This window comes from Crotalus tigris, unplaced genomic scaffold (genome assembly GCF_016545835.1).
Source record: "Crotalus tigris isolate CLP2741 ecotype Arizona unplaced genomic scaffold, ASM1654583v1 scf7180000017790.654992, whole genome shotgun sequence".
Taxonomy (NCBI): domain Eukaryota; kingdom Metazoa; phylum Chordata; class Lepidosauria; order Squamata; family Viperidae; genus Crotalus; species Crotalus tigris.
Window position 1 is genome coordinate 268,981 of NW_024096637.1, and position 22,734 is coordinate 291,714.

At 35.2% G+C, this 22,734-nt stretch overlaps 1 protein-coding gene and 1 long non-coding RNA gene across 3 annotated transcripts in view; one reads left to right on the top strand and one right to left on the bottom strand.

Moving 5' to 3' along the window:
• DARS1 (aspartyl-tRNA synthetase 1) overlaps positions 1–22,734 on the top strand; it is a 57,964-nt gene that overhangs the window by 23,913 nt on the left and 11,317 nt on the right. The window contains exons 5-7 of the mRNA XM_039342343.1: positions 8,822–8,924; positions 10,591–10,671; positions 12,580–12,639. Of these exons, the coding sequence (XP_039198277.1) occupies positions 8,822–8,924; positions 10,591–10,671; positions 12,580–12,639 (244 nt within the window). The remainder of the gene's footprint in view (positions 1–8,821; positions 8,925–10,590; positions 10,672–12,579; positions 12,640–22,734) is intronic.
• On the bottom strand, positions 5,832–22,731 carry LOC120307501. 2 transcript variants are annotated; one of them, XR_005556571.1, is made up of 4 exons: positions 19,088–22,731; positions 14,096–16,473; positions 12,208–12,322; positions 5,832–7,233 (listed from the first exon to the last, which is right to left on the bottom strand). It is a non-coding gene; the product is annotated as an uncharacterized LOC120307501 (long non-coding RNA). The 2 variants fall into 2 exon arrangements; XR_005556570.1 differs by lacking the exon at positions 19,088–22,731 and having other exon boundaries at positions 14,096–16,719.

Consider the following 22,734-nt stretch of genomic DNA (forward strand, 5'->3'; position numbering starts at 1 on the left):
ACGATTCAGTCTTGGTCAAGCTGAAATCCTATTATAAATAATCAGAAATCATTATTTTATATATATATATATATATATATATATATATATATATATATATATATATACAGATTCATTTTATAAACCTTTCTATTTAAAAAAAAAGTTCTATCTTTTGTCCCATGAAATAATGTCCCACAAGTTGATTCCTTATCATTTTCCCTTTATCCCCTTTCAAGAACAGCTTCAGAAGTTTTTCTTTGTGTCCTCTCAGAAAGAGTTTCCTTGGTTTCTCACATTCCTTTTGTAAATCCAAGATAAGGCGGCTTTCCAGCTCACACTTCTGATTTATTATTTGTATGTCCACTTTAATTATGAAGATATCGACTGTTTCATTTGTAAAGATTTTGGTGTTGTTTTCTGTATCACTCTTATACACGGAACATTTTACAATCCACTTTCAGATCCACAGCATATTTTTAGCATACCACTTTTGTAAGCAGCATTTTTTTAAAACTCTAACTCCACATTCAAATCTGTCTCGGTTATTCTCCTATATCATCTGCTGTACTATATATGTTATTTTATAAATATCTAAACACTCTGCAGGAAATATTCTTCCAAGTACATTTGGCCCCTTAACTTTCCAAGATCCACATTCTATTCCTCCTTTTGCATTGGAGTTTCTTTCATCCAGGATAGAAGGTTTTTCCCAGTGATGTAATACACTTGCCTTTCTGAAGGTTCTTAACTCCAAAGAAATCTGTAACATGCAGCTTCCTAAAGTAGTTAAGAGAGAAAGTAGGCGAAGCCACTATTTCTCTAAAAAGTGACGAACTGTAGCTTAGGCACAGTTCCCCCAATCCCCCAGACCTCTCAAACCTGCTGATGAAGACTGTTTCATGTAGGTTATTTCATGATCTCTTCGCAGGGAGTTTCTGTATAGAATCAAACACGGGCGATCCTTATTCTTTCCTTAATTTGGAGAGGAATTCCAAGGAGTCAATCCCTTCACTAGTTCTATTTCAGCCGCATTGACTCCTCAAAGAGCAGAGCCGTGCTCAGTCTGTTGAATTTGGAACAAGCCTTATGCTCCTGGATTTACCCACAAATGCAGTACAGTAGGTGGTGTGTGTAGTATTTATAATAGCAGTACTTCTCCCAAACCTCCCAAAATTAAGTAAAAGTGGTTTTTCTTTGGTTAATGATACATAGACCCATTACCCAATCCCAACAGGGACATTTAAATAAGACTTTTCTGGTAAGTGATAAAAAGGACTTTCTGATAAGCAGTTTTGGGTAATGAAGGAAAAGGTTTGGGAAGCACTGATGGATAGGCTCAGGATAAACATACTCTCACTGACCCATGATTGACAGCCATCAAAACCTTGGTTGAAGTATAGCAATAGCAATAACATTTTAGGCTTATACACCGTCCCATAGCGCTTTAATAGCATTCCTTGGGCAGTTTACAATTATTTGCATATTGCTCCCAGCAATCTGGATCTTCATGACCTCAGAAGAATAGAAAGCTGAGTCGACCTTGAAGGATCGAACTCCAGGCAGAGTTTGTCTGCAATACTGCTCTTTAACCACTGCATCACTCCTCTAGAATGGAGGTAGTCATGATAGAGCCAGATATCAAAGGCAGTAGTGTCTGAATCTTATATTAGGTCAAGTGGTGTTATGGCTATAGAGGCTCTGGGGTGCATTCTTTAGGTCAGTGGTTCTCAACCTTTTTAATGCCGTGACCCCTCAACCGGTCGTAAGTCGATGACTACCCAACCGGTCGTAAGTCGAGGACTATCCAACCGGTCGTAAGTCGAGGACTTGCCCGGGAGCGCCGCACATGCGTGGTGCCACCTCCTGCGCCAGCTGAGCTGTAGCTGGCAAGCGGCAGAGACGGAGCAGGCCGACCACCAGCTGGGCCACCAGCTGGCCCAGCCCAAGGGAGGTAAGGCACCCGCCAGACCCCACGTGTGCCAGCAACCCTCCCTGCACCTGCTGGCCTCCCACTCCTGACCCTCTTTTACTTACATTTTTAGTAGTTGCTCAGCAGGGAGGGGTGGAAACTTCCAGACAGCTCGCCTTCACTGCAGACAACTTGCAGCACCGTTTGCAGAATGGGACTTTTGGCGGGCTCAGCAGGGCAGAGACAGCCTGGACAATTCCTATTGGCTTTTGAAAGCCAATAGAATTAGACTCTATTCAAGAGAGTCTATTCTGTTGGCTTTCAAAAGCCAATAGAATAAAAGGGAGTAGTACAGCTAAGGAAAAGGGGGAAAAATGGTGGACTGCGTTGTTTGGCAACCCCCGACAAATGGTCGTTCGACCCCAAATGGGGTCCCGACCCACAGGTTGGGAAACGCTGCTTTAGGTAGTAACATGGCTGGAGAGTTTCAGTGTGGATCACTCAGATGATTACTATCAGGTCTTCATGTAGGATGCCTCACTCAGATGTAGGATGCCTCACTCAGGTATGCATGGCTGCAAGTCCTGTACTGTATGTCAGCAAAGTGATGTGACCAGTGATTTACTCTAAAATGTGATAATCATGAGTCGGTGTCTGAGGAGCACCATTTTTTCCTCACCTCTGATCATACATATCTTGAGTAGTGAGTGGCTAGCTATTGGTAATCTGGAGGGTTAGTGAAGGTACAAGTCAGATTCTTATTGAAGGATATGAGTTAACAACTAGGTTTGAACAATGAGTTAGCATGTCATCTTTCCTGGAGAGTAAGTCCCCTCTTGCACTGCATGTTGTTTGATGAGTAAGAAAGTAAGAATTAAGTTAGTAGTTTTGCCAGATTTAATAAACTAATGCACCAAACAAAAGCATGTCTTCTATCATGCTTTAACTCTGGTTTGCTCAAGTTAGCTGTCTGAGACAACAAAATATATGTTGGGGCCAATGTAGCTGTGTAAAATAAATCCCATTTGTTTTGAACTGTAATAGAATAAAATTCAACTTGAGCATTCTGTATTCTGCTGGTGTAAAATCTGAACTGTTTTTAAGTGTTCTGGTCATAGAAAACAGAAGAAATTAGGGACTAGCTGTAACTCCCTTGCTTTTCACTCCACATCTTCAAGAAAAAGTAGTGTGCTGAGGGTCTTCCTACCAGTCAGACTACAGAAAATTTGTCTTAGGGGGATGGTTTTTAAAACATTCTTGAAACTATTAGAACAATTTTCAGTCGGAAACAACAACAAAACCTATTCTGATCTCACCCACTGAAAAGTTTTCTTAAGTGAGAATCTGTTTTCAAAACATTTCTCCACCAAACCCTCCCCCCCCCCCAAAAAAAAAGAGAGAGGAAAAAACAGAAGTGTTTTTAGATTAAGTAAATCTGGATTGCACAACCCACAGGTTATAAAACAAAGAGAACGGCTAGTCTCTTCTACATTCCTTTCAATGAATACATCTTCCCTATGACATTTTGGGAACTCTTTTTGGTAAATACCTGACTTAGTTAGGAAGTCTAAACAACAGATTTGATGAACTTTGTATTGCAACCAGTTTGCCAATCACAGGCCCAGCTTGAACAACAACATTGTTTGGTTCTAATGTTTTACTTTACTCACAGGGATGATTGCTAGCTGGGGGTGGGGGGTGGGGAGGCAGTTCATGCATTTCTCCAGGAAGTTGCCAAGGGTCAGGAGTGACTCAAAGGCATTCATATACAACCCGCATGCTTTTTAATTACACTACCGTAATAATTTTACAACAGTAAGATAAGAACATATGAAAAATGTACACACATTCCAAAGCTCAACAAATGTATCCAGGTTAATATAAAATCTTTTCAATAACAAATAGACATTGAAGTTCCATATCAGCATCTCACAGAGCATGGGCAGAATTCACAAGCATGCCAGTATTTTAAAACAATAACAACAAAAAGCAAACCCTGGATGATCAGCATTAAGGATAAAAGATTGAAAGCACAGGACCCACAGCTGTGGGTAAAAGCAATTCTTACTTCCATGTGACTAAATAACTTGCCTTCACCATAGCATGATGTCTGGTGCTTAACATCTTTTTTGTTTGTTTTCTTTTGTTTTTAAACACTGGCCCCTACTGCTCTATTGTGTAAGCAGGAAAAAAATTGAAAGAATCAACCCAGTCATAAGTCCCAAAATAAATCTGTATTGTGAGAGCCACAAAGAACTTCTATTGTGTGATGTTTTATAGAACTTACGGCTGCTTCTTAATTTTATTTCTGATTAGCTTTCCGTAAACTGGGAGAGAAGAAAATTTTAAAAAGTGTTAAAATGTTGCTTCTTTTTGAAGACTCATTAATGCACACACAAATGAACAACCTTGTGTTAATAAGTGGCTTTTCATCCAAAAAAACCCCCTGCTTTGAACAACTTATAAGAGAGATGTGCCTATAATAAGGAAAGAAGAAAAGAAGAATTTTGGAGGTCATGCTGCTGTTTCCATTTTTCTATAAATGTTCCCTTAGCCAACTGTATAACAGTTCCTCTTTCTTAGTATTAGCACATAACCGAGAACTTTCATAACTGTGGGGAAAACTATTGGCACAATTGCACTGAGTTGATGTTATTTTGGCTTTCATACTGTATGTAAATACTGGATAATTCATTTCTACTGCATATTCATTATAAGAAACAGTTTCTTGAACAGAAAGCATTTTGCAGACTTAATAGCAGTTAAAAAAAATAGAGTGGACCTGTTATGTCAGAAGCTCAAAGAAAAATGGGGTGGAGTTGTTTAAGTTATATACATTTTTTTTTTTTTGTATAAATGTTGATCTTGCTTTTTTAATGCAAGAACACATTGATTGCAGGAGATGCCTCACAGCTTTAGGCTTTTTTTTTTTTTTTTTTTTTTTGCTATATAATGGGACCAGATTAAGATTGCGATTCTCACTATCTTACTATCTTTTACTAAACCATGTATGAGATGGTGCTGTTCAGCTGTCTTTATTTTACTCACCTCACCCATTGGAGACTGCATTACTTTTTTATTCCCCTTTTTATAGGCCAGATGATTTCTCACTCATGTATACAACTGAAAACTCACTTTTTTTTTACATTTCATTTCATTGTTGTATTATCCTAGAATTCAGCATTTCAAGATACTTATTTTACAAGACTTAATTTAATGTACGATTTGTTTCAGTTGATATTTTAATTGCTTCATACCTCAGGAGCATTATCTAATGTTCCTAATTAAAATAATGTTTCTGGTCAGAAGCTAACTCACTGTAAATCTGGACAAGCCTACAAATACACAATGATTAATGGTAAAACTAGTTAGTTTTATCTAAAACAAAAAGCAAGATGCTTTGACATTGGAATAGACTGAAATATTTTAAGGCGCATTCATTAGTATTCCCAATTTAAAGGATCCCGGAAAATGTTACTTAGCCCGCTCAGTCTTCTACATATTTTTCTGTATCTGGCTTTAGTGTTCAACTATAGTTCTCTGACTGAAGATGGAAAATGATAGTTTAGTGTTGGTTTACTAAGATCTTCAATCACATTTGTAATCATAATGTTCCTATTAAGATGCTGCCTAGCACCTGGAATTAAACTACAGTACAGGTCTTCCTTTTAATTGTAATATTGAACTGAATTTAAACTACATAGGACTGGAAACCATGGGTTGAAGAATAAATGTATCCACAGCTCATTCTCAGCCTATTAAACTATAGTTTAAGACACTAAGTAGAGGGAAAAGACCATTGTCATCTGTTGTCCAACTTTTTTAAAGGAAGACCTCTAGAGCATAACTTACTTGTAGATAGATAGATAGATAGATAGATAGATAGATAGATAGATAGATAGATAGATAGATAGATAGATAGATAGATAGGCAGGCTTTATTGTCATTTTTTTTACTGTGGGCACAATGGCACACATTAAAAATGAAATTTAGTTGCTTGCTCTCAAAGTGTACACAATAAGATGAAATTTGATGAAATGATCAGATGAAATTTGTATTACAAACCATGCAATGTTCTTGCCCAGACTTGATTTGTTGGTAAAATGTTGAGATTTAGGAGAACATTTTATAGAGGTAACATCAATTGATCACTCTCTTTACTAGCTCTACTGTAAGATAATGATCCAGTTCTCCAGAAACTGTCATAAAGATTAGTGTTTGTAGCTCGATGTTTAACAAAACAAGAATAGTTCTCAAGTCCAAAGGAGGTGTTGACGTGTTTATTTAATGTAATTTCCCGGAGGATTTTCTTTTTTAAAAAAATCAGCTGTTGTAAATATTTTAACATTTTGGAAGAACCATTTTTTATTTAGCTGGAAAATAAGTATATATTTTCAGGTATTCAGCAACTTAACAAAAAGTAATATCATCAGTACCCTAATTTCCAAATTCATAATACTGTAATTTATATAAATATTGATTGCAAATACTGTTACAAACTACACATTTTCCTTACTATATTCTTATTTTTCTTTCTTTACTTTCTTTTCCACACTTTTTCTGTTGATTCTTTTATTTTTTAATTTCTATTAGTTTTTTTATGTTTTTAATTGTGATGTTTAATAAAATTATAATAAAAGTAAAACAATCAAAAACATGGAACTTCCTAACTAGCAATATTTTCAAGATCAAAGACTTCAGATTGCAGATGATAAAATTAAATGAACTGCCAAGAAACATTCTGAAATAAATTCAAAACTTTTAAAAACTGTTTCAAGAGAACCAGGTTTATGTGGGATTACAAAAATGTGGGAAATGCAGTTTATAATGTTTGTTCTGCAGTTGAACAGCTCGTTTTTGAATGCCAATAATACTTAAAATGAAACCAAGCTTACCTGTTCACTAGTATGCTAGATTTCAACGTTATAAATAACCCACATAATTAATTGCATACAAACTGTAACTTAGAAAATAAGCTAAAGAAACGGCAAGTGATAAGAGGGGGAAAATACGATATTGTGTTTTATGCAAAAAATTAGCCTTAAGGCAAGTAGGATGTATAAGGTGTCATTCTCAGAATGGATACACATTGGGGAAAAAACAGGAATTTCTAATTGAATCAGGCTGTGGTCCAGTGACACTATGTTTAGTTAATTAAAAACAACTTTAAAGGCATTTGTTTCCTAACTAACGAAATGAAGGTTTTTTAAAAAATTTGAAAAAATTGTGTTTGAGAAAACTGATTGAAAGTGATTCACCGCTAAGTGGGGACTGTGGGTTTGAACTTGAGATCCAGAGTTGTTGCTGAAAGATGTTTGTACAGATCTCACCAGACTGCAGTCCTGTGGTTAAAATAGAAAGTCATGACTAATATTTGTATAACTGAAAATTGAAACTGAACACTATTTGACAATTGAATGTAGGGCATTTTGTTTATGGTTTCATTTCAACATCACTTCAGCTTGAAAATCCTAGCTTAATTAAGAGCTATACGAACAAGCAGTTATTCCATCTGTTAGAGTTTACAAGTGCAAACGATATGTGCGCTTAAGCAGATTCCAGGTAGTCCTTGACGACCACAATTGAGCCCCAAATTTTTGATATTGAGACATTTTTAAGTGAATTTGCCTCATTTTATGACCTTTCTTGCCACCATTGTTAAGTGAATCACTACAGTTGTTAAATGAATCTGGCTTCCCCACTGACTTTGCTTGCCACTTTGCAAAAGGGGTCACATGACCCCAGGACACTGCAACCGTCATAAATGTCAGTCAGTTGCTAAGTGTCTGAATTTTGATCACATCACCATGGGGGTGCTGCAAAGGTCATAAGTATGAAAAATGGTCAAAAGTCATTTTTTTCAGTGGTTGTAACTTCAAACAGTCACTAAATGAACTGTTGTAAGTCAAGGACTACCTATACACATTTTTAGAGATGCCTTATCAACATCCTGGGACATTTACTTGATCCCAGAGATTTGAATGATCCAACAATATTATCCTCAAACTTGCAGCCATTGAAGCACCCCATATTCATATCACATTTCAGGTATTTGGCATGCATTTACGACGGTCATAGCAATCTGATCACATGATCTCAATTTGCGGCCTTTACAGCTGGCTTCTGATAACCAAAATCAATAGGGAAGTCACAAGTGTGGCCACGTGACATGTTTAACTACTATAGTGATTCACTTAACGACTACAACTGAACTGCTGTCATAAGTCTGGCACAGTCACGTTTCATTTTTTTTTTTGCTCCATATCACTTAGCGATGGAGTTGCTGCTCCCAATTGCAGTTGATGAGGATTATATTTCTGTTTAAGGCTTCCCAGAAATAAGATACAATGTTTGAATCAGACATTATTTTTAACTCAGTCCTGTTACTAATTTAGTGTGGGAAGTAATTTAGCAGAAATATTCCTCTTTAATTTATTTTACACTAAAAATGTCTGTGGATTCTTTTAAACATTATCTGCAGATAGTCCTCACGTTATGACCAGAACTGAGACTGAAATGTTGGTCATTAAGCAAATTATCACACGACTGGACCTCTTTTATTTTTATTGCAGTTGTTAAGTGAATCATGCAGAGATTAAGTGAATCTAACTTCCTCAGTTGACTTCTGGCTTGTCAGACTATGGGAAAATCGCAATTGTGACTGCAAGACCCTGCAACTGTAATAAATGTGAGCTGGTTGCCAAGTGTCCAAATTGCAATCATGTGACCACAGGGGTGGTGAGACAATCATAACTTTGACGATATATCATAAGTCACTGTTTACAAAGCTGTCATAACTTTCAACTATTGTTAAACAAATGATTGTAAGTCATTTGGTAGGAGCTACCTATAGCTGTCTTCATAACTAAATAACTGTTCCAAACAGAAATGAATCTTTGAGACAATTACTGATTTTGTTTTTATTGACAGCATCAACAAAGAGAGCATTGTTGACATTGAAGGTGTAATAAGAAAAGTGCCAAATAAAATTGGCAGCTGTACCCAGCAAGATGTTGAACTACACATTCAGAGGGTAATATTTTTATAAACAAATTAAGATGTGCCGTGATATCATTGTTTCTTGTTACTACTCCCTAACTGCTGTCCTTTTGGTTTACTTTTGTAAATAACAAAAAAAACACCCTCATTTGTGCCGCAAATTCAACTGAAATAGAAATAGAAGTCAAAATATAAGGCAATGAAGATTTGCTTTCACCTGTTCTAAATTGGTTTCTAACAATAACAAAATATATAGGCTCTGTTTTTCTGTAGATATGGCTACTTCAGAAGATATATAATGTAATATAAACATTTGCATCCTCAATACAAGTCACTTAAATTCCAGCTGTCTTTTAAACAATTTCAGAAAGTGTAACAGTTTTTCCTCTAGTAGAAATAATGGGAGAAGTCCAAGCTCCCAGTGAAGTGAAAAGCAAATACATAAGGAACCTTTTAGGAATTTTGCAATAATGGGGGTGAATTATGAGCACACCTGCAAATTTGCTGCCTAGGTGGGACTTATATGTTCATAGAATGACTGATGTGGGGGTAGTCAAGCACAAAACACTTGCATTCGGGGTGGTGAAGTTGGCTTCATGCCAACTCCGCCAGCTCATAATAAAGTTCTGTATTACTGCAATTTATCTTTGCCTTTTTTCCTGGACAAATTCAGTCATCTGTCATTGGAACAAAAGTCAGTTCTAAGAATATGTCAAGAGAGAGAGAAAGGAGCTATCTATCATTTATTGAAGCAGGTTCCTAAATATTTAGTCATTCAGATTATGAACTTATTTTTTCTTTTATTTATTTTTTCTTGCCCTTTTGTTCCTATGTTTTCCCCAGGAGATTTCTATATTATTTGTATATAAGTTTATGTTTATACTTTACATTTTAACAGGACAGGCAAATTATAATTCTGTTTAAGACATCAGCTGCTTCTCTTTCACTCAGCTGCAACAATATTTATCTATTCATTTTTGCTACATCTGAAACTGATTTTGTAGTTTCAAAACAGTTCAGTGCTTTCAGGACCGTTATTTTTTAAGCAATTAAGTTGGGTTAATGTCTTTCATTATACAGTTTTTGGATTTTATTTTTAAAAGCGCTATCTTTTTATTAAATAATTATGTTAGAAATATGAAAACTAACCAGATACAGGCGGACCTCAAGTTACGACATAATGAAGCCTGTCATCATGGTACTAATTCATGACAGTCATAAAATGGGTTGGTCACATGATTTTATAGCCATTTGTGTAACATTTGTTAAGAAAATGTTGTGGTCATTCAGTAAATGTCTCTGTTGTTAACCAAACCAACGGTTTACTATGCAGATCCGGTTTTCTACAAAAACATCATCAAACACGGTCATGTGATCATGCGACCCTGCAAACAGCTGTAAATGCTGAGTGCCCAAAGTGCCGTCATGTGACTGCGAAGAGGGCTAACTGTCAAAATTTCAAATACAGGACGCAGGTCCTCCCCAGGTAGATCCGTCGGAATTTCAGTCACTAAACGACTGGTCATAAGTCAAGGACTACCTGCAAATGCATGTTGCATCTTTTTTTTTTTTTTTAGTCCTCCATAGTCTTTTAGTAATTGGCTTAGCTTCATATTTCTGACAGAACCATGTCTCTCTAAAGCACACTGTAGTTCCTGCCGTGCATTTATTAATTATTTATACATTTGCATCTCTTTCAGATATATGTAATCAGTTTGGCTGAACCGCGATTGCCCTTGCAGCTGGATGATGCCATTCGTCCAGAGGTTGAAGGAGAAGAGGTGAAAATGTGTTTTCTAATAAGTAACATTGTATTAAAAATAATAAATGATTAGCCAAAGGCTTGAGATTTTAGCTGCCATTAATAATACTGTTATGTTGAACCCTGAATGTTGGCCCATCCAGGATTATCTGCTTCCTAGTTCATAAATATGGGAAATAATTTTTATTGCTTGATAACACATAGTGACCTGGCCTTAAGCAATGTCTAGTATGTCAAGATTTTGTGCACAGAGTGTGCTCCATGTTTATCTCCTGGTAATATGGAAATGTTCTCACAATTACTGTCACCTTATAAATTGAGCAGGACTTAGATTAATAAGGAAATTTTTATAGATACAGACATGTTCAGAACGGCCTTTCTAAACAGAAATTTCACTTCAAAGGGGACTTAATTAATCTTAAGGGAAAATGTATGTTTGAATTTTCTTGTATGTGTGTTCAGGGAGCAGTCTAAAAGACAACAGTTCTAGTTTTTTAAAATTAAAGTAATTGAAAACTAACCCTAAGAAATGTTCTGAATATAGTCCAGAGGACAGTGGTTGAAAAAAGAAGTTTTAGAATTGGAATATTCTTAAAGGTTAAGAAAAAAAAAATTCTGAGGCAAGTATCAAAAGGGCCATTGTGGGATCTTAGACACAGTGAGGTTTATTTGGTTTTAAAATATTTCAAATGGCCAAAACGTCATGAGAATGCTGAAATATGGCATAGTCTTTTTTTCACCTGCAGTGTTGCAAAATCTCATAAGATTGTAATCAGTTAGTAATTTGTACATTCAGTGTTTACATTGGTTCACAATCCAAGATGTTGCAGGTACCAAGCTTGCAACACATGCTTTAAGATGAGAGTGGGGAAAATATGCTCCTTCAGATGATGTTTTGCATTTGTCCCAGCCAGTATGAGCAGTGATATGGCCTGCTGGAAATATAGGTCTATAATGGATCTTAATTAGTGGAGAGATATTTTTTCTATTTAACAGGTTTTCCATCTTTCGTTTTTGTTGTCAGAGTTTGATTTTGGTCTCTGTTTAAAAGGCCCTTTAAAACCTGGTTGTTCCCTAGGCCTTGGGTTAGGTGCAGTGGTGAGCCCCTGGTGGAAATGCTATTATTTGAGATGACATTGGTTTTTATTTCTTCCTGGTGCTTATTTTTCTCCATTTAAAATTTGTTTTTAATAGTTTGTACCATCAGAATTGCCACATAAACTAGTGGATTTATAAGTTTGATAGCTGACTGATTGAAATCTCTTGGAGATTATTAATTGGACGTTCTAATTCTATAGCCTGCTCAAAGTTTAACCTCTCTATTCTCCACTTGAGACTGGAGATTAGGATGATAGAACCAACATACATCTGTTACTTGATTTTTTTCACATTGCATTTCTGATTTAACATTTAAATATCAAAACTGAAATACAAGAAGCCCTCATTCAGAAATATATTTTCCGAATATCTATATACAATATACAATATATAGACCACATGGTTACATTTCTTGATACTGTAAAGTCAAGCACTCTTAGTGTGTTAAGATACTTACTAGGTACAGTAGTCCTTGTTTAGTGACTGCCTCATTTAGTGACAATTCACAGGTCTGATGGTGATGCAAAAGTAACTTTACCACCAATCCTCGCATTTACAACCTTTGAGGGTCTCTAAAGCAAAGGAAAGCTGAGCTAAGGTCAAAAGTCCAGTTGTAATTTCACTGTTTGCTTAATAATCAAGTTGCTGGTCCCAATTATGGTTGCTAAACGAGGTCTACCTGTTTCTGGGTCTTTGGATACTAAATATCTGTCATATTTTATGTCCTGGACATGCAATACAGTCAGCATTTCTTACGCTATAAAATATTTTGCTTTCTCCCTTTTTCCTACCTGTGGTTTCCAATATTTGTTTCTTTGCAACCATTCAGGAAGGAAGAGCTACAGTGAACCAGGATACAAGATTGGACAATAGAGTTATCGACTTGAGGGTAAGAATCCAATGACGTGGAACCGATCAAATTGTTCAAAAACTGGCAAGAACAGTATTGTAAAAATGTATCTTTCAAAGGATGCATAATACCTTGTTATAAAGACATTTTACCTAACTGTAATGAAAAGTGTGGATTGCACAAAAATATTACAAGATTTTACTAGCTTATCTGTTATATTAGCCTAATTAAATTTTCTGTGGCACCTGAACAGATTGAACAAAATTTACCCAATCTCCCTTTTTTGAAACAATTTTGCTAAAATATTTCTATGCTAGATCCTTCAAAATGGTTAGTTTCTCAGCTGACCAGTTGAAACTAACCAGATAAGGTATTATATCATCTCTTCCAGTTTAGTTGAAACTATATGATATTCCCATCATTAATGTAATTAACTTAACTAATCTTAATTAATTAGCATATTCTTTTCAATAATCAAACCTTTAATGACTTTGGCATAATTTGTTAATTCTTTTCCTGGATACCATATACCATTTAGTTATCTTAATAGAGCAGTGTTTCTCAACCTTGACAATTTTAAGGCATGTGGACTTCAACTCCCAGAATTCCACAGCCAGCAATGCTGGCTGTGGAATTCTGGGAGTTGAAGTCCACATGCCTTAAAATTGTCAAGGTTGAGAAACACTGAAATAGAGACATCCAATTTTATTTAGCTGTTTCTGATGCTCTACATGGGGACAGTGAAATAGAAAATTTATGTAGAGTAACTTCAAGGTTGAATATATAAAGAAAATTGTATTCATAACTGAAAGCATTCATAAATATATGTGCATGAAGAATAGGTGTCAGGAAGCTGCATTATGTAAATTGTACAAAAGAGAAAAGTGATTCATTACCAGACTTCTTCAACTATATGAAAACCTCTCTTCTTTAATCGAATTAAATGATATTATGTTTAAGTTGGTGTCAATCATAGGATATTTTGATGTATTTAAATAACTATAATCTCTCACAATTATTACGGTACATTTTCAATTAAAAATTAATATTCTTTATAACCTACTCATTGCATTCTTCATCTAAGAATGAAATATATCTCAAAGGACATTGACAGTTATTGTAGTTTTGTTTGTTTTTTTGGTTTAGTCAACAAACATCCAAAGAGGTAGGCATTCCTTTATTTACATGAGGGGTTTTGTTTCACATTCTTAATATACTCATTAATTGAGATAGCTTACTATTAAATTTGCAGTAGTCTTAATGTTAATGTATTTATACTTGTGCTTTTGAATTATTGTAAGTTACCCAGAATCACTCAGGACAGTGAGATGGGTGGAATATAAATTAATAAATAAATATATTCTAAAATTACAATGTAATCATGAGGTATTAAAATTTTCCCAACAGAAGGAAACATTTCCTGAATAAAAATAATTTTGGTAGCTCACAGTATACAGTTAAAAAGTATGATAAAGTCATCTTCACATCAACTTACAGGTGTCTTCATGAAAAGATGTCCATGTTATTTTCTTAGCTGCAGTATGACATACAATTTGCCATTGCTTTCTTCTCTTATATAATATCTTTAGAACTTCCTTAAATAAAAATAATTGTTAAAAATGCCTGAAATTATGCATTAGAAATTAGTATTCCTCTGATTGTGAGATTTCAGAACAAAAGCATTAAGATGTATAAAATTTGTAGAATAGTTTCTGACCCCTTAGCTATAGCATCTTCATGCTGAAAACAGGAGAAATCTCAAATGTGATCAATCAAAACCAGAACATCTTTGTTTCTGCTCAGCAGTTTGACTATAATGTATTCCACCACATCACCACAGCTCATAATTCCAATTTAGAGTATCTTAATACATACAGATTGTCATACATGCAGATATAGGAAGAGACAAAGCAGAGTTATTTTTGCTGGAGAAGTAATACATTAGTAGGAAAGCCACGTTATAAAATGTGCTCATATAACCTTCATAGGGCTAAAACTATATTGTAGTCTGAAAAAGGACAAATTTTTCATATTCTTGACATTTTTATTTATTTATTAAAAGTATATGCCACCAAACCATCTCACTCTACAAAGTGACTCTATTTTTATGATTATTTACACAAATAGATTCAAGTATTGTTTAATGTGTGAATGGGAATGTATTTCCGTATCTTTTACAGGTTTTAAAATAAAAGGTGAATAAAAATAATTCAACTGTTAAATACTGTAGAAATTATTCTAGTCACAAATGTATGACATGGTGAAGAACTGTCAGAGACCTCAAGTTATATGTCAAGTATTTCCTCTATTTTTTTCTAGCAGAGTTCAGATTTTACAAAACCTGGATTGAATTTTATTAACAACTGTTATTTTAATTAAACTGGTTTAATTAAACCAGTAAAATAACCAGGTCAAAAATGATTTCTTAAAAAAACTGACTAAAATTGTTTTAACCCATAGAACGACTCACTTATAAGGCAAATGAGCACTCATGGAAAATTCAGTAACTTTGTTGACATTCTCCAGTCTATGTAGAACAGATTGCATAAACCTTGTCAGCAGTTATGAACTTTTGGGTTTTTTTGTTTTTTGTTATGTAAATTATTAAAACATCATGGAAAGTTTTTGCAACGTATTACATAAACCAAGGATCAGAAACACTGCCTGCAAACATTATGGCACGAATGAATTTTACAATTCTGCAGAAGTTCAAGTTTAAGTAAAAATTCAAAATAATCTCATAAGATTTTGAATGAGAATATCAAAATCTTATGAAATTAAGATACTTTGGGATTTGGGCAATTGTCTCAAATTATTTTTATTTTATTTTATTTTTCTATCAAACTTTTTAATTGCCTGCTCCCGCATTTAAGTGACTATACTAATGTCTGTCATAGACCCCATAATTGACTGTGAGCTCAAGATTGAAAGTCATTGGTTTGATCATCTGGGTTAGATCAGATGGCATTAATGAAGTTGTTTAGTACTATTAACATATTAGGTATACGTGCACCACAACTAAAGTGGATACTGTTGTGCCTTTTCTTTCTTTTCCAAAATCCCCACTGATTTTTGTTCACACTTACGGGATGGGATGTATGTGTTACATGGAAACAACCTCATAAGAATTAAATTTATCTTTTAAATATTTTTAGCCTGTGCAACTATGGTATATGCTGAAAATATATAGTCAATGCCCATTTCAGCAGGATTAAATGTTCTTTCCTACATATAGAAAAATGAGAATAAATGAATAAAAATTAAAGTGATGCTAGAGTCATTTGTATGTTGTTATGCCCTATTTTCTTGTTGCAGCATGTTAACCTTTTAGCCTAATATAGCCCAGTCCCTAGTAATGGTTATCTTTCTGAGGGTGGTATAGATATGTGGTACAAAATTTGTTCCTGAGTTAAGCTTGGATTGCTGGTTTCAGCAATGTGAATTTAGTTTTAGAATAACTGCCTTTCTCTGTTTTTCAGTTATGTTTTGAATTAATAACTCAGTATTGAGGGAGAAGGCCTCCTTTTGGGAAAAACTCTCTCTACATACTGAAAACTCTTCAATTTTATTACTTCATCTGTTTTCATATTGATTGCTTAAATTAATTTTTCATATGGGTGGCATATGGGTTAAACAAAAGACATGTCTCAGCAGACTGAAGTTGGTGAGGTAGGAACCACTGAATCTCATGCTAGAGAAAGATATTATGTAAACATACCCTCAGTCACTTTCCAAGGCTAGTGTCTACGTTAGGAATCATAGCTGCAGGTCTCTTCTCCATTATCATCATCAGAGTTTCAGTGATATTGACAGGTATTCTCATTCTAAAAGTACTAGTAAAAGCCAAGTACTTAAGTGAAGGCATCAGTAGACCTATTCAGAGAAGCAGCAATTACAACAGACATCTTTGTGAACTGCCTACAGTTTTGCAGCTAGATCTATAGCACTGGAAATGGTGACACGAACCGTGCCTATGGCTCAGATATTGGGAGAAGGGCCACCAAACAAAATAGCTCATTGCAAAGACAATGATGGTAGGGTGGGGATGGGGAGATGAGAAGAAAGAGAAGTACCAGACCGTATACATACGAGGGCAATTCGGAAATAAACCTCCATTTGGTTATCAGTAACAGACACTCACAGATACAGAACTTTTATTATGCACATTAGAAAACTACATCATTACATTACTTTATGACATAATCGCCACTCAAATTGAGGCACTTGTCATAATGTCTTACAAGGTTTGAAATTTCTTAGTAGTAGTCGCTGGGCGCCAAATCTGGGCTATTGGGGGTGATCAGAAACATCCCAATGGAATTGCTTCAAAAATTATTGGGTGCGTCTAATGGTGGGTGGGCAATCATTATCGTGAACCAACACCACACTGGAAGTGGTGTCATAGAAAATCCCGCCAAATGTGAAGATGCCAAAGGAGTACTGCTAGTGAAGTTCATGGACCATGGTTCGAGCATCAGTTCAGAAATCTACTGTGAAACATTACAAAAACTCAGACAAGCCACCCATAACAAGAGTCGGGGCATGCTGACTTCTGGTGTGGTGTTGGTTCATGATAATAACACGCCTGAACACCGATAGACACACCCAAGAACTTTTGAAGCAGTTCTGTTGGGATGTTTTTGATCACCCACCCCCCCATAGCCCAGATTTGGCGGCGAACGACTACTACTAAGGAATTTCAAACCTTGTAAGACGTTATGACAAGTGCCTCAATTTGAATGGCAATTATGTTGATAAGTAATGTAATGTTGTATTTTTCTAATGTACATAATAAAAGTTCTGTATTTGCGAGTGTCTATCATTGATAACCAACGGAGGTTTATTTCCGAATTGCCCTCGTATATTGGAGGCTGGAGATGGGGGAAGCATTTCCATGAGCTAAAGGTTTTACATTGATTTTTCTGTATGGAGACACTTCATTTGCTGCCCAAAAGAAATTACCATTTTACTAATTGGGCCCTTGTACATATGCCAGCTTTCAAATTGTACAAGAAGACTGCAACGTTTTCCTTAAATTTAAGCAAAGTATTGTACCAAAATAGAATTATGCATATGTGAACACCAGAGATGTACTTGAAAGATAAAATATCGCCTCTAGCTTTCCAAAAGCAATATTCACGTTTTATGAGAGGCAGTGAGGCAAGGAATTTCACAATTATCTAAGGCTTGTTTTTGAAACTTAAGCTTCAGGAATGTATTTCACATGTTCTTTAGCACACTCTTTGGTTCAGTATCTTACTATATGTTGCAAAAAAATGGAAGAACCACCAATAAAAGTTTTCTCTCTTTCACACTGCATTCCATTAATTTAACACTTTTCCAATTAAGTATTAGTTAATTGCACAAGAGAGTAATACAAGTTTGTAGATGAGAGCAGAGTGTTAGAGTGGGAATTTACTAGTCCTCTAGTCTAGCCAAGTTAGAAATATTAATGTTGCTTTTTGGAGTAATAGATTCCAGCTCTTTAAATATAATTTGATACAAATATACTGTTAAAGTGTTCCAACAAACCATGGCTTAAATGTGGCTTACTATGTCCAGAGAATTCAAGCGTTCTTTCCTCCTTCCTATATTGTGCCACGATACATGGAAACACTTCTAGTTAATCTGTATTGGACTTGCATAAAACGTATCCTGTGAACTATTCAGATCATCACACATTACAAGAACTATCACGGCCACTGAGATATGAGAGCTACAGTGCTGCAGTCTGACATGCTATCAATGCTCTAATTATAATAGGGAAGATTATTCCAGGAATTTTTGTTTATTCTGCTGTCTAGAGAGAGGCAGACTATAAATAACTGTGAAGTAGTCCATCTGCTCTTAGGGTTGCTGTGTTTCAGAGTAGAAACCTCATATTCTTTGCTTATGTCTTTATGTCTTAGGTAAGATTTTCCCCACTTTATAAAATTCACTACCTTAAATGCTTGAGAAATATTTAATTTTAGGTCTTGGAAAGGAATAAGTGATATGTTTGGGAGGGATTATTTTTATTATAAAATCAACGTGCAATTGAATCTCAAAGTATCTTGGTATACCAATCGTACGTTAATCATAATTTATTTGTCATCAAGTTACTCAATATATTCATTCTATTAAGATGACCTCAAAATCCAAGCAACGTATTTAGTCCTTTGCTATTGAGCAAAATGGAGAAACAATATGTTCTACTAATCATACCTGTTTCTATATTTAGAACAACTATAATGAGGCTGTTTCAGAGAAACTATTGAACCACAGACAATCAACTCTTTTATTTTACCATTATCGATGTCATTTCTTTTCAATAACTGTGTTCATAGCATCTGAACGGTGCAATAGTAATACAGAAATAATACTTTTCAATACATTATAATAAGCACCTTAATACCAATTTATTTCAAAGCAATAAAATAACCCAAGCAATTCATCTTAACATTTACAGTCTAACATTGATAATATTCTATCGACTATTTATATTTACCATGTAATAGTGTAACGATTGCTCACATTCATTCAGAGTTAGATGTCACATGCACAGATCCAGTGAAATGAAAGGTAACATCTTGAAACCCTGTGTTATAGGTTGTGAGACTTTTCTAATTCTCTTCCTATCCCTTCTCCCACTTCTAAATTTGCAACAGAATAGGGCTTTGGTGTCAAAATCAATGCCTTCCTTCCTCTTCCTGACCAGAAGTCTTTATACTAGCAAATAAATTAATTCAATACCACCCAGGGTTTTTTTTTATAGCTTGCAGCAGATCTCTCATATGCTTTCCTCTGTTGGTAAATAATGTGGTGCCTGCGGCCATCCATGTACCTTCAGTCTCCTTCCTTGTTCTTAGCAAGCTCTCCAATTTTATTGTATTGTATTGTATTGTACTTTGTTTTAAGATTGTTTGAAATTGGATGAAAAGGGGAAAGCTGCTACAGTGCAAAACACCAACTTTATCGAATATTTTCATTTATAAGAAGACTTCCGTGTCCTACATAGGCTTGAGTTTATATTCTTAGAAAATAAAAATGTTCAGTACTTCCTTTGGCAGAACGCTCACCTGTTCAGAAAGAAAAGACAAAGGTGTAAAAGAGATTATTTGGGAGTTGTGTGCTAGAGAGTATTAAATTAATCATTTTGCTTCAAATAAATAAAGAGGGAGGACTCCTAGCTCTCTAGACCCCACTTCTCCACACATGATAATCTTGGGTGACATTTTTCTCTCTCTAAAACATAGACCTGTTTAAGTCCAAAAGTAACTGGTTAAGCTGTATGTGTTTTGAGCAAACCATCCATCTCTGAAACAAGAGCCTGAACATCTGAGACCTCTCCCCATACCTCTTCATACTTCAGAGGCCAAAAATAAAAAAGGTGCAACTTCCAACTAGATAGAGATAAGATGCCCACCCTTGCAGTAAATGAATATTTTATAATTAGCTGTGCCCACCATGAGTAAATTCTGCTAAACAACTGACAACAAGACTGGCTAATCTTTAGAAATTCTAGCATAATTGTAGTTAAGAGCTTCGTTAAACTACAACAAAATAGCAAGATTGTATTGGTCCCTTTCTGGCTATTTTGCTTAACTCGATTGGCTAGCCTTCCATTGATGCAAAGAAGATGAAGTTTTATTTATTTTAAAGAATACAATCTGCTGTGTTTCAAAATTTCTACACCCACATAACAATGACAGTTATGTCGCAGTTCCTTTGTTTTTTGCACATGTGTGGCTTGCTGATATGTCATGTGAAAAACCACATGTTCTAACCTAACAAAAAAGATAAGCATCCTAAAAAAAAGTTAATAGTAAACAGAGTTCTATGACGCATATCCCTTTTAGTTAAAAAAAAAAAAACCTAACTACTTTAGGCATAGCAGCTGCATGTCCCTAAATACTTCACCAACATTCGCATCAGTTGTGGGTTTAGCAGTGACTATGAAAGTGTGGATCATATTTTTTCTTCCTTCTCACTGAGCCACAAAGCTAGTTAGTCTGTTTATAAATATGTGGGTTAGCCAGTTTGTAAACAGCCCCTCTGACCTTTTTTAAGACTAGCTAGCTTGTCCATATTGTTTTGGAGAAGTTAATAGAAGGAATGAACCTTTCACCTTCATACAAAACAATTTTTGTTGTCTTTCTATAGTTGAATTATCTTTTTTGTACAGCCCACCCGTTTGCTTTTTGAATGTTGTAATATTGATGCACTTCTTATTTTAACACACGATTTGTCGTTTTCCATTTCTTTCAACAACTCAGCTTTTCCATCCCGTTTATTATTGTTATATCTATGCATTAGGCATATGGAAATCATTTTAAATTTGAACCATTTCAGATTTAAAATGTCCCATTCGGAATATGAAATGGATTGTTCCCTCAACCCGAAAGTACTTTGGAACATTGGCACCTTGAAACATTTCCAAACCCACTTCACATTTAAAACAGAGCATTTTGGATCTGATACAGCTTGAATTCTTAATGTTTTGGGTGCCCGTACTATAGATTTAATTAGGATAAGAGTAGTATCACTTTGGAACAGTGTCCATCTCTAGTTGCTGTAATGGCATGGCAGAGAATTCTCTTATCTAAACCTGGATATGGTAATGTGTCCATTTTAATGTACCCAGTGCTAGGGTTGATGCTAGAACAACCAGTCATTTCAATGAGCAACTTCTATCAGAAAAGAACTGGAGGATTATAAACTCACTCATTCTCTCTGATCTCTCAGTTTTTATATTATTTATAGTATTTTGGTATAACTATGGTATAAGAGTAGGGAACAGAGTATTAAGTAGTTCTGTTTCCGTAATCCAGAGCAGGTTTTGCAAAGTTGGGTTTCTACTGAAATGCATATTTTTTGCTGCAAGGTCCCATGGAATTTGATCTTCTGTACTCATCCGTGCATATATACCTGTTATCTACAATTTCTAGTAAAGTATCAAATGCTAATTAATCTCTTACCCTGGAATCAGTAATGGGCTGAATGAGGAACAGTACATTTAAACAAGCCTTTAATAACTTTTAATTGATTTGATAGCTTCAACTGTTCCTGGATAGAAATAGCTTGTCTATAGTGTGCATCTTGTGATTTTAGATTAATGTTGGGGTAATGTTGAAGATGATAAAAAAAATCAAATAGTTACAGATAGGTTTGTCAGAATTGTAACAGAAGCAACTAAATGGAAGTAGGTTATACAGGTTCTTAATGAATTACACTAGTTATATTTGTTTTCAAGTTCAGAGAGTTTGTTCTTATCTTTGAAGTTCTAAACAATTTAAGATCCATATTGTCAAAGAAGTATGCATACTATACAGCATCTTAAGAGCTTCCAAAAACACTTTTCCCAAATTCATTTGACAGGAGAATCTCATTGTTTAAAAACTACATAGAGACCTTCTCCATATCAACTCCTATAGCTAAAATGCTCTCTCCAATAATGTTTGACTAACACTGCTATTATATTGTCATTAAGCTAACATATTCTTACTTGCCAGCCAGTTAAAATATTCCACTGATCTATTTAACTTGATGTTTTCATGCTTTGGATTTGTTGTTGTAATATTTTGGGATTTCATTATGTTGTAACTGTAGTACTTTTGATTTGTATTCTACTTGAGCGCTACCCTGATATTCTAAGAAGAAAACAAGATTAAAAATAATTTTGGTGAATGAATAAATAAATAATAATCTCCTTTTGCCTACAGTACTGCATACTTTTAGTATGTATTTTCAGCTGTTACTCTTGGTATTACCGCGTGATATTACTGCTTTGGGCAAACATGATCAGACACATCTGTAGGCTCTTAGGTAATAAAACATCCTTGAAATAATATTTTAGTGACTTCCATTGTCCTAATTAAGACAAGCAATTGGTCTAGCGCAGTGGTTCTCAACCTTTCTAATGCCGCGACCCCATAATACAATTCCCCATGTTGTGGAGACCCCCAACCACTTATACATCACCGGGTGCCAGGGGCGTGGCCAAAGAAAAGGGGGAAAAAATGGCGGACAGCCTTGTTTGGCAACTCCCGTGAAATGATTGTTCGACCCCAAATGGGGTCCCGACCCACAAGTTGAGAACCACTGGTCTAGCAAGTAAAGTTAAGTTATGAATCTTAATATAGTACCTTTATTTTC